This window comes from Mobula hypostoma, chromosome 31 (genome assembly GCF_963921235.1).
Source record: "Mobula hypostoma chromosome 31, sMobHyp1.1, whole genome shotgun sequence".
Classification (NCBI taxonomy): Eukaryota; Metazoa; Chordata; class Chondrichthyes; order Myliobatiformes; family Myliobatidae; genus Mobula; species Mobula hypostoma.
The window spans coordinates 6,640,905-6,654,449 of NC_086127.1; the positions used below are offsets into that span (position 1 = coordinate 6,640,905).

General features: G+C 57.4%; 1 protein-coding gene across 1 annotated transcript in view; it reads right to left on the minus strand.

Annotated features, from left to right (window-relative positions):
* Positions 1–13,120, minus strand: part of LOC134339928 (uncharacterized) — a 67,071-nt gene extending 53,951 nt beyond the window's left edge. The window contains exon 1 of the mRNA XM_063036715.1: positions 12,802–13,120. Within this exon, the coding sequence (XP_062892785.1) occupies positions 12,802–13,120 (319 nt within the window). The remainder of the gene's footprint in view (positions 1–12,801) is intronic.
* Positions 13,121–13,545: the final 425 nt, after the last annotated feature.

Sequence of the window (13,545 nt, forward strand, 5' to 3'; positions counted from 1 at the left end):
ACGTCTCTACCCCTCCGTTCCCTATGTATCCAACCCCCCCCGTACTCCACGTCTCTACCCCTCCGTTCCCTATGTATCCAACAACCCCCCCCCCGTACTCCACGTCTCTACCCCTCCGTTCCCTATGTATCCAACAACCCCCCCCGTACTCCACGTCTCTACCCCTCCATTCCCTATGTATCCAACAACCCCCCCCCGTACTCCACGTCTCTACCCCTCCGTTCCCTATGTATCCAACCACCCCCCCGTACTCCACGTCTCTACCCTCCATTCCCTATGTATCCAACCACCCCCCCCCGTACTCCACGTCTCTACCCCTCCGTTCCCTATGTATCCAACAACCCCCCCGTACTCCACGTCTCTACCCCTCCGTTCCCTATGTATCCAACCACCCCCCCCGTACTCCACGTCTCTACCCCTCCGTTCCCTATGTATCCAACAACCCCCCCCCGTACTCCACGTCTCTACCCCTCCATTCCCTATGTATCCAACAACAACCCCCCCGTACTCCACGTCTCTACCCCTCCGTTCCCTATGTATCCAACAACAACCCCCCCGTACTCCACGTCTCTACCCCTCCGTTCCCTATGTATCCAACAACCCCCCCGTACTCCACGTCTCTACCCCTCCGTTCCCTATGTATCCAACAACCCCCCCCGTACTCCACGTCTCTACCCCTCCGTTCCCTATGTATCCAACAACCCCCCCCGTACTCCACGTCTCTACCCCTCCGTTCCCTATGTATCCAACAACCCCCCCCGTACTCCACGTCTCTACCCCTCCGTTCCCTATGTATCCAACAACCCCCCCGTACTCCACGTCTCTACCCCTCCGTTCCCTATGTATCCAACCCCCCCCGTACTCCACGTCTCTACCCCTCCGTTCCCTATGTATCCAACACCCCCCGTACTCCACGTCTCTACCCCTCCGTTCCCTATGTATCCAACCCCCCCCCGTACTCCACGTCTCTACCCCTCCGTTCCCTATGTATCCAACAACCCCCCCGTACTCCACGTCTCTACCCCTCCGTTCCCTATGTATCCAACAACCCCCCCGTACTCCACGTCTCTACCCCTCCGTTCCCTATGTATCCAACCCCCCCCCGTACTCCACGTCTCTACCCCTCCGTTCCCTATGTATCCAACAACCCCCCCCGTACTCCACGTCTCTACCCCTCCGTTCCCTATGTATCCAACAACAACCCCCCCGTACTCCACGTCTCTACCCCTCCGTTCCCTATGTATCCAACAACCCCCCCCCGTACTCCACGTCTCTACCCCTCCATTCCCTATGTATCCAACAACCCCCCCCCGTACTCCACGTCTCTACCCCTCCGTTCCCTATGTATCCAACAACCCCCCCGTACTCCACGTCTCTACCCCTCCGTTCCCTATGTATCCAACAACCCCCCCGTACTCCACGTCTCTACCCCTCCGTTCCCTATGTATCCAACAACCCCCCCGTACTCCACGTCTCTACCCCTCCGTTCCCTATGTATCCAACAACCCCCCCGTACTCCACGTCTCTACCCCTCCGTTCCCTATGTATCCAACAACCCCCCCCGTACTCCACGTCTCTACCCCTCCGTTCCCTATGTATCCAACAACAACCCCCCCGTACTCCACGTCTCTACCCCTCCGTTCCCTATGTATCCAACAACAACCCCCCCGTACTCCACGTCTCTACCCCTCCGTTCCCTATGTATCCAACCCCCCCCCGTACTCCACGTCTCTACCCCTCCGTTCCCTATGTATCCAACAACAACCCCCCGTACTCCACGTCTCTACCCCTCCATTCCCTATGTATCCAACAACCCCCCCGTACTCCACGTCTCTACCCCTCCGTTCCCTATGTATCCAACCCCCCCCCGTACTCCACGTCTCTACCCCTCCGTTCCCTATGTATCCAACCCCCCCCCGTACTCCACGTCTCTACCCCTCCGTTCCCTATGTATCCAACAACCCCCCCCGTACTCCACGTCTCTACCCCTCCGTTCCCTATGTATCCAACAACAACCCCCCCGTACTCCACGTCTCTACCCCTCCGTTCCCTATGTATCCAACAACAACCCCCCCGTACTCCACGTCTCTACCCCTCCATTCCCTATGTATCCAACAACCCCCCCGTACTCCACGTCTCTACCCCTCCGTTCCCTATGTATCCAACAACCCCCCCGTACTCCACGTCTCTACCCCTCCGTTCCCTATGTATCCAACCACCCCCCCGTACTCCACGTCTCTACCCCTCCGTTCCCTATGTATCCAACAACCCCCCCCGTACTCCACGTCTCTACCCCTCCGTTCCCTATGTATCCAACAACCCCCCCGTACTCCACGTCTCTACCCCTCCATTCCCTATGTATCCAACAACCCCCCCCGTACTCCACGTCTCTACCCCTCCATTCCCTATGTATCCAACAACAACCCCCCCGTACTCCACGTCTCTACCCCTCCGTTCCCTATGTATCCAACAACCCCCCCGTACTCCACGTCTCTACCCCTCCGTTCCCTATGTATCCAACAACACCCCCCCGTACTCCACGTCTCTACCCCTCCGTTCCCTATGTATCCAACAACCCCCCCCCGTACTCCACGTCTCTACCCCTCCGTTCCCTATGTATCCAACAACAACCCCCCCGTACTCCACGTCTCTACCCCTCCGTTCCCTATGTATCCAACAACCCCCCCGTACTCCACGTCTCTACCCCTCCATTCCCTATGTATCCAACAACAACCCCCCGTACTCCACGTCTCTACCCCTCCGTTCCCTATGTATCCAACCCCCCCCCGTACTCCACGTCTCTACCCCTCCGTTCCCTATGTATCCAACAACCCCCCCGTACTCCACGTCTCTACCCCTCCGTTCCCTATGTATCCAACAACCCCCCCGTACTCCACGTCTCTACCCCTCCGTTCCCTATGTATCCAACCCCCCCCCGTACTCCACGTCTCTACCCCTCCGTTCCCTATGTATCCAACCCCCCCCCCGTACTCCACGTCTCTACCCCTCCGTTCCCTATGTATCCAACACCCCCCCGTACTCCACGTCTCTACCCCTCCCCCTATGTATCCAACCCCCCCCGTACTCCACCTCTACCCCTCCGTTCCCTATGTATCCAACAACCCCCCCGTACTCCACGTCTCTACCCCTCCGTTCCCTATGTATCCAACCCCCCCCCGTACTCCACGTCTCTACCCCTCCGTTCCCTATGTATCCAACCACCCCCCCCGTACTCCACATCTCTACCCCTCCGTTCCCTATGTATCCAACAACCCCCCCGTACTCCACGTCTCTACCCCTCCGTTCCCTATGTATCCAACAACCCCCCCCGTACTCCACGTCTCTACCCCTCCATTCCCTATGTATCCAACAACCCCCCCCGTACTCCACGTCTCTACCCCTCCGTTCCCTATGTATCCAACAACCCCCCCGTACTCCACGTCTCTACCCCTCCGTTCCCTATGTATCCAACAACACCCCCCGTACTCCACGTCTCTACCCCTCCGTTCCCTATGTATCCAACAACCCCCCCGTACTCCACGTCTCTACCCCTCCGTTCCCTATGTATCCAACCCCCCCCGTACTCCACGTCTCTACCCCTCCGTTCCCTATGTATCCAACCCCCCCCGTACTCCACGTCTCTACCCCTCCGTTCCCTATGTATCCAACAACCCCCCGTACTCCACGTCTCTACCCCTCCATTCCCTATGTATCCAACAACCCCCCCCGTACTCCACGTCTCTACCCCTCCGTTCCCTATGTATCCAACACCCCCCCGTACTCCACGTCTCTACCCCTCCGTTCCCTATGTATCCAACAACCCCCCCGTACTCCACGTCTCTACCCCACCGTTCCCTATGTATCCAACAACCCCCCCCGTACTCCACGTCTCTACCCCTCCGTTCCCTATGTATCCAACAACCCCCCCGTACTCCACGTCTCTACCCCTCCATTCCCTATGTATCCAACAACCCCCCCGTACTCCACGTCTCTACCCCTCCGTTCCCTATGTATCCAACAACCCCCCCGTACTCCACGTCTCTACCCCTCCGTTCCCTATGTATCCAACAACCCCCCCCGTACTCCACGTCTCTACCCCTCCGTTCCCTATGTATCCAACAACCCCCCCGTACTCCACGTCTCTACCCCTCCGTTCCCTATGTATCCAACCCCCCCCGTACTCCACGTCTCTACCCCTCCGTTCCCTATGTATCCAACAACCCCCCCGTACTCCACGTCTCTACCCCTCCGTTCCCTATGTATCCAACAACCCCCCCCGTACTCCACGTCTCTACCCCTCCGTTCCCTATGTATCCAACAACCCCCCCGTACTCCACGTCTCTACCCCTCCGTTCCCTATGTATCCAACCCCCCCGTACTCCACGTCTCTACCCCTCCGTTCCCTATGTATCCAACAACCCCCCCCGTACTCCACGTCTCTACCCCTCCGTTCCCTATGTATCCAACCCCCCCGTACTCCACGTCTCTACCCCTCCGTTCCCTATGTATCCAACAACCCCCCCCGTACTCCACGTCTCTACCCCTCCGTTCCCTATGTATCCAACAACCCCCCCGTACTCCACGTCTCTACCCCTCCGTTCCCTATGTATCCAACAACAACCCCCCCGTACTCCACGTCTCTACCCCTCCGTTCCCTATGTATCCAACAACCCCCCCCGTACTCCACGTCTCTACCCCTCCGTTCCCTATGTATCCAACAACCCCCCCCCGTACTCCACGTCTCTACCCCTCCATTCCCTATGTATCCAACAACCCCCCCCCGTACTCCACGTCTCTACCCCTCCGTTCCCTATGTATCCAACAACCCCCCCGTACTCCACGTCTCTACCCCTCCATTCCCTATGTATCCAACCACCCCCCCGTACTCCACGTCTCTACCCCTCCGTTCCCTATGTATCCAACAACCCCCCCCGTACTCCACGTCTCTACCCCTCCGTTCCCTATGTATCCAACCCCCCCCCCGTACTCCACGTCTCTACCCCTCCGTTCCCTATGTATCCAACAACCCCCCCGTACTCCACGTCTCTACCCCTCCGTTCCCTATGTATCCAACAACAACCCCCCCGTACTCCACGTCTCTACCCCTCCGTTCCCTATGTATCCAACCCCCCCCCGTACTCCACGTCTCTACCCCTCCATTCCCTATGTATCCACCACCCCCCCGTACTCCACGTCTCTACCCCTCCGTTCCCTATGTATCCAACAACCCCCCCGTACTCCACGTCTCTACCCCTCCGTTCCCTATGTATCCAACCCCCCCCGTACTCCACGTCTCTACCCCTCCGTTCCCTATGTATCCAACCCCCCCCCGTACTCCACGTCTCTACCCCTCCGTTCCCTATGTATCCAACCCCCCCCGTACTCCACGTCTCTACCCCTCCGTTCCCTATGTATCCAACCCCCCCCCGTACTCCACGTCTCTACCCCTCCGTTCCCTATGTATCCAACCCCCCCCGTACTCCACGTCTCTACCCCTCCGTTCCCTATGTATCCAACAACCCCCCCCGTACTCCACGTCTCTACCCCTCCATTCCCTATGTATCCAACAACCCCCCCGTACTCCACGTCTCTACCCCTCCGTTCCCTATGTATCCAACAACAACCCCCCCGTACTCCACGTCTCTACCCCTCCGTTCCCTATGTATCCAACAACCCCCCCCCCGTACTCCACGTCTCTACCCCTCCATTCCCTATGTATCCAACAACCCCCCCCGTACTCCACGTCTCTACCCCTCCGTTCCCTATGTATCCAACCCCCCCCGTACTCCACGTCTCTACCCCTCCGTTCCCTATGTATCCAACAACCCCCCCCGTACTCCACGTCTCTACCCCTCCGTTCCCTATGTATCCAACACCCCCCCCGTACTCCACGTCTCTACCCCTCCGTTCCCTATGTATCCAACAACCCCCCCCGTACTCCACGTCTCTACCCCTCCGTTCCCTATGTATCCAACAACAACCCCCCGTACTCCACGTCTCTACCCCTCCGTTCCCTATGTATCCAACCCCCCCCGTACTCCACGTCTCTACCCCTCCGTTCCCTATGTATCCAACCCCCCCCCCGTACTCCACGTCTCTACCCCTCCGTTCCCTATGTATCCAACAACCCCCCCCGTACTCCACGTCTCTACCCCTCCGTTCCCTATGTATCCAACAACCCCCCCGTACTCCACGTCTCTACCCCTCCGTTCCCTATGTATCCAACAACCCCCCCGTACTCCACGTCTCTACCCCTCCGTTCCCTATGTATCCAACACCCCCCCGTACTCCACCTCTACCCCTCCGTACTCCACGTCTCTACCCCTCCGTTCCCTATGTATCCAACCACCCCCCCGTACTCCACGTCTCTACCCCTCCGTTCCCTATGTATCCAACAACCCCCCCCGTACTCCACGTCTCTACCCCTCCGTTCCCTATGTATCCAACACCCCCCCGTACTCCACGTCTCTACCCCTCCGTTCCCTATGTATCCAACCCCCCCCGTACTCCACGTCTCTACCCCTCCGTTCCCTATGTATCCAACAACCCCCCCGTACTCCACGTCTCTACCCCTCCGTTCCCTATGTATCCAACAACCCCCCCCGTACTCCACGTCTCTACCCCTCCGTTCCCTATGTATCCAACCCCCCCCGTACTCCACGTCTCTACCCCTCCGTTCCCTATGTATCCAACCCCCCCGTACTCCACGTCTCTACCCCTCCGTTCCCTATGTATCCAACCCCCCCCCGTACTCCACGTCTCTACCCCTCCGTTCCCTATGTATCCAACAACCCCCCCGTACTCCACGTCTCTACCCCTCCGTTCCCTATGTATCCAACCCCCCCGTACTCCACGTCTCTACCCCTCCGTTCCCTATGTATCCAACCACCCCCCCGTACTCCACGTCTCTACCCCTCCGTTCCCTATGTATCCAACACCCCCCCGTACTCCACGTCTCTACCCCTCCGTTCCCTATGTATCCAACAACCCCCCCGTACTCCACGTCTCTACCCCGTACTACTCCACGTCTCTACCCCTCCGTTCCCTATGTATCCAACAACCCCCCCGTACTCCACGTCTCTACCCCTCCGTTCCCTATGTATCCAACAACCCCCCCGTACTCCACGTCTCTACCCCTCCGTTCCCTATGTATCCAACACCCCCCCGTACTCCACGTCTCTACCCCTCCGTTCCCTATGTATCCAACAACCCCCCCGTACTCCACGTCATCTACCCCTCCTTCCCTATGTATCCAACCCCCCCGTACTCACTACCCCTCCTTCCCTATGTATCCAACCACCCCCGTACTCCACGTCTCTACCCCTCCGTTCCCTATGTATCCAACCCCCCCCGTACTCCACGTCTCTACCCCTCCGTTCCCTATGTATCCAACCCCCCCCGTACTCCACGTCTCTACCCCTCCGTTCCCTATGTATCCAACAACCCCCCCGTACTCCACGTCTCTACCCCTCCATTCCCTATGTATCCAACAACCCCCCCGTACTCCACGTCTCTACCCCTCCATTCCCTATGTATCCAACAACCCCCCCGTACTCCACGTCTCTACCCCTCCGTTCCCTATGTATCCAACAACCCCCCCCGTACTCCACGTCTCTACCCCTCCGTTCCCTATGTATCCAACCCCCCCCGTACTCCACGTCTCTACCCCTCCGTTCCCTATGTATCCAACAACCCCCCCGTACTCCACGTCTCTACCCCTCCGTTCCCTATGTATCCAACCAACCCCCCCCGTACTCCACGTCTCTACCCCTCCGTTCCCTATGTATCCAACAACAACCCCCCCGTACTCCACGTCTCTACCCCTCCGTTCCCTATGTATCCAACAACAACCCCCCCGTACTCCACGTCTCTACCCCTCCCTTCCCTATGTATCCAACAACAACCCCCCCGTACTCCACGTCTCTACCCCTCCATTCCCTATGTATCCAACAACCCCCCCGTACTCCACGTCTCTACCCCTCCGTTCCCTATGTATCCAACAACCCCCCCCGTACTCCACGTCTCTACCCCTCCGTTCCCTATGTATCCAACCCCCCCGTACTCCACGTCTCTACCCCTCCGTTCCCTATGTATCCAACAACAACCCCCCCGTACTCCACGTCTCTACCCCTCCGTTCCCTATGTATCCAACCCCCCCCCGTACTCCACGTCTCTACCCCTCCGTTCCCTATGTATCCAACAACCCCCCCCGTACTCCACGTCTCTACCCCTCTGTTCCCTATGTATCCAACAACCCCCCCGTACTCCACGTCTCTACCCCTCCGTTCCCTATGTATCCAACCCCCCCCCGTACTCCACGTCTCTACCCCTCCGTTCCCTATGTATCCAACCCCCCCCGTACTCCACGTCTCTACCCCTCCATTCCCTATGTATCCAACCCCCCCCGTACTCCACGTCTCTACCCCTCCGTTCCCTATGTATCCAACAACCCCCCGTACTCCACGTCTCTACCCCTCCATTCCCTATGTATCCAACAACAACCCCCCGTACTCCACGTCTCTACCCCTCCGTTCCCTATGTATCCAACAACCCCCCCCGTACTCCACGTCTCTACCCCTCCGTTCCCTATGTATCCAACAACCCCCCCCCGTACTCCACGTCTCTACCCCTCCGTTCCCTATGTATCCAACCCCCCCCCCGTACTCCACGTCTCTACCCCTCCGTTCCCTATGTATCCAACCCCCCCGTACTCCACGTCTCTACCCCTCCGTTCCCTATGTATCCAACAACCCCCCCGTACTCCACGTCTCTACCCCTCCGTTCCCTATGTATCCAACAACACCCCCCCGTACTCCACGTCTCTACCCCTCCGTTCCCTATGTATCCAACAACCCCCCCGTACTCCACGTCTCTACCCCTCCATTCCCTATGTATCCAACCCCCCCGTACTCCACGTCTCTACCCCTCTGTTCCCCATGTATCCAACAACAACCCCCCCGTACTCCACGTCTCTACCCCTCCATTCCCTATGTATCCAACAACCCCCCCGTACTCCACGTCTCTACCCCTCCATTCCCTATGTATCCAACAACAACCCCCCCGTACTCCACGTCTCTACCCCTCTGTTCCCTATGTATCCAACAACAACCCCCCCGTACTCCACGTCTCTACCCCTCCGTTCCCTATGTATCCAACAACCCCCCCGTACTCCACATCTCTACCCCTCCGTTCCCTATGTATCCAACAACCCCCCCGTACTCCACGTCTCTACCCCTCCGTTCCCTATGTATCCAACAACTCCCCCCCGTACTCCACGTCTCTACCCCTCCGTTCCCTATGTATCCAACAACCCCCCGTACTCCACGTCTCTACCCCTCCGTTCCCTATGTATCCAACAACTCCCCCCCGTACTCCACGTCTCTACCCCTCCATTCCCTATGTATCCAACAACCCCCCCCGTACTCCATGTCTCTACCCCTCCATTCCCTATGTATCCAACAACAACCCCCCCGTACTCCACGTCTCTACCCCTCTGTTCCCTATGTATCCAACCACCCCCCCGTACTCCACGTCTCTACCCCTCCGTTCCCTATGTATCCAACAACAACCCCCCCGTACTCCACGTCTCTACCCCTCCGTTCCCTATGTATCCAACCACCCCCCCCGTACTCCACGTCTCTACCCCTCCGTTCCCTATGTATCCAACAACAACCCCCCCGTACTCCACGTCTCTACCCCTCCGTTCCCTATGTATCCAACAACAACCCCCCCGTACTCCACGTCTCTACCCCGCCGTTCCCTATGTATCCAACAACAACCCCCCCGTACTCCACGTCTCTACCCCTCCGTTCCCTATGTATCCAACCCCCCCGTACTCCACGTCTCTACCCCTCCGTTCCCTATGTATCCAACCCCCCCGTACTCCACGTCTCTACCCCTCCGTTCCCTATGTATCCAACAACAACCCCCCCGTACTCCACGTCTCTACCCCTCCGTTCCCTATGTATCCAACCCCCCCGTACTCCACGTCTCTACCCCTCCGTTCCCTATGTATCCAACAACCCCCCCGTACTCCACGTCTCTACCCCTCCATTCCCTATGTATCCAACAACCCCCCCGTACTCCACGTCTCTACCCCTCCGTTCCCTATGTATCCAACCCCCCCGTACTCCACGTCTCTACCCCTCCGTTCCCTATGTATCCAACCCCCCCGTACTCCACGTCTCTACCCCTCCATTCCCTATGTATCCAACCCCCCCGTACTCCACGTCTCTACCCCTCCGTTCCCTATGTATCCAACAACCCCCCCGTACTCCACGTCTCTACCCCTCCGTTCCCTATGTATCCAACCCCCCCGTACTCCACGTCTCTACCCCTCCATTCCCTATGTATCCAACAACCCCCCCGTACTCCACGTCTCTACCCCTCCGTTCCCTATGTATCCAACCACCCCCCCCCGTACTCCACGTCTCTACCCCTCCGTTCCCTATGTATCCAACAACAACCCCCCCGTACTCCACGTCTCTACCCCTCCGTTCCCTATGTATCCAACAACAACCCCCCCGTACTCCACGTCTCTACCCCTCCGTTCCCTATGTATCCAACAACCCCCCCCCGTACTCCACGTCTCTACCCCTCTGTTCCCTATGTATCCAACAACCCCCCCCGTACTCCACGTCTCTACCCCTCTGTTCCCTATGTATCCAACAACAACCCCCCCGTACTCCACGTCTCTACCCCTCCATTCCCTATGTATCCAACACCCCCCCCGTACTCCACGTCTCTACCCCTCCGTTCCCTATGTATCCACCACCCCCCACTGTACTCCACATCTCTACCCCTCCGTTCCCTATGTATCCAACCCCCCCCCGTACTCCACGTCTCTACCCCTCCATTCCCTATGTATCCAACAACCCCCCCCGTACTCCACGTCTCTACCCCTCCGTTCCCTATGTATCCAACCCCCCGTACTCCACGTCTCTACCCCTCCATTCCCTATCTATCCAACAACCCCCCCCGTACTCCACGTCTCTACCCCTCCATTCCCTATGTATCCAACAACCCCCCCCGTACTCCACATCTCTACCCCTCCGTTCCCTATGTATCCACCCCCCCCCGTACTCCACGTCTCTACCCCTCCATTCCCTATGTATCCAACCCCCCCCCGTACTCCACGTCTCTACCCCTCCATTCCCTATGTATCCAACAACAACCCCGCGTACTCCACATCTCTACCCCTCTGTTCCCTATGTATCCACCCCCCCGTACTCCACATCTCTACCCCTCTGTTCCCTATGTATCCAACAACCCCCCCCGTACTCCACGTCTCTACCCCTCCGTTCCCTATGTATCCACCCCCCCCGTACTCCACATCTCTACCCCTCCGTTCCCTATGTATCCAACAACCCCCCCCGTACTCCACGTCTCTACCCCTCCATTCCCTATGTATCCACCCCCCCGTACTCCACGTCTCTACCCTCCGCACTCCGTGTAGATTTGCAATACAGCCAGCACTCTGCCTTGTTTGTTTCCTTTGACCGAGGCGCGTCGGGCAACGCTTCTTCTTGCCGCTTCCCCTGCCGAGCCTCCAGCCCTTGTGCTCCCTGGAATCCACTCGTTGGTCTGGCGAAACAGGGCGGAATAGGCCCTTCGATTCGCGCCAACTGGTTATGCCTTGATTTAACCCCAGCCTAATCACAGGCCGATTGATCAACTGACCTAGCAACCGGCACGCCTTTGGACTGTGGGAGGAAACCGGAGCACCCGGACGAAACCCAGGCGGTCACGGGGAGAGAACGTACCAACTCCTCACAGGCAGGGACGGAAACTGAACCCGGGTCGCTGCGACTGTAGAGCGTTGTGCTCACCGTTGCAATGCCACCACAATGTATTTATCTACATACATAAATCTGGCCCAATAACAGCCTCCGCCATCCTCTGTGGCAACAAATGTCACAACTTAACCATCCGTTAGCGAAAGAGGGCGTCGGGGTGCAGATACGTCCTTACCAAAGCAGGTGTGAGGTGCTCCTTCCCTCCACGAGCCTGCAGACCACCCTCGGGCAAGGTATAGCATCTACTTAACCCCGCTCCCCCCACCCCCACGGTCAAGGTCACGTGAAACCATGGGATCAGGTGGTGGATTGTCACATGAGCAGCCTGTGCAGATCACAGGTCCTTGTGCAGTTGAAACACTGCAACAGGAAGCCAGGGACACACGCTCAGTGGCCACTTTATCACCTACAGGAGGTACCTGGTAAAGTAGCTACTGAGTGCACCCTCCGTGTCCTTTCTGTCGAGGCTATTTAGTACTTGGAAGGTTTTAAATAAGATCCCGGCCATGCTTCAGAACTCCACCTCCGTTGATCAGAGCACAGAGCCATCAATCACTCCGCTTACACAAAACACATCGTCACGAGATTATTCTTGTGCACCACGATAAGAAACACCAATCTAACAATGATAATTCCAGCAGTACGTGACTATACTGAGCAGGTTTCTATGGGAAATCCTGTTTGCAGAACTAAATGGCCTATTGCAGCGCTCTTTCCCAATCCATTTGCTTGCATTCACAAAAGTTGCATACCCTGCACCCAGCTCCTCCTCCCAATCACTAATGTGGAAAATAAATCCTTAATACACAGAGCATATATTATTAAATTATACATTAATAAATATAGAGCGTAACTCATCGATGCTCGGAAAGTTACATTCTTTCAGGGAAATCAGCCACACATTTATCCTGAGGGAAGGAGGGAAAAAAATTAAAGGCGCGCCATCTTAAAGTGGAAGGTGGCTCGGAATTTATTGTTGTTGCCGATTGATGGCGACCGGACTTACCCAGATGCCCCCGGGCAAGGGGGAACGCCCTATTGCGGTCGCGGGGATGGGGTTCCGAGCATGCGTGGTGAGCGGCCGGTTCCCGACTCCCCCACCGGCCTCCGGTCACGGGAACTCGGCAGGCGGTCGCCAAGGGCCCGCCAGCTCCTCGCGCTGCATTCTGGGCGGCGAAGGGGGGCGCGTGGGGGGTCGTTGTACGCATGCGTTGGCTCATCCTCGTCCGGCCGATGGGGCACTTTCCACGGCGCGGAGGGTCCTGGGTGGGGATCACTACCATTGGGAGGCTGTTGGGAGCCGTTTGCAAACGGCCAATTATCATCCGACTGTCGAAATGATTTAATGGGCCGTTATATTAAACGTCGTTACTTCTTGTTGCAAACAGGAAGCGGGGTGTTGGGAGGAAGGCAGCTAACTTTATAATATGGCGTTAGAATTGGTATTGTTTTAATTGTCAAGTGTACCGAAGCCTTTCTGCTCGCTTCGGCAGCACATATACTAAAATTCTGTATATTGTTCACAATCTGCCGATGTTGGCCATCTACACGCAAAATGCAGGAGGAACGTAGCAGGTCAGGCAACCCTCACAACCATTGATGAAAGGTTGCCGTAGAAAAGCAGCATCCACCAGCAAAGATCCTCACCACCCAGGCCATGCTCTTTTCTCACTGTTGCCATCAGATAGAAGGTACAAGAGCCTCAGGACTCGCACCACCAGGTTCAAGAACAGTTACTACAGCTGAACCG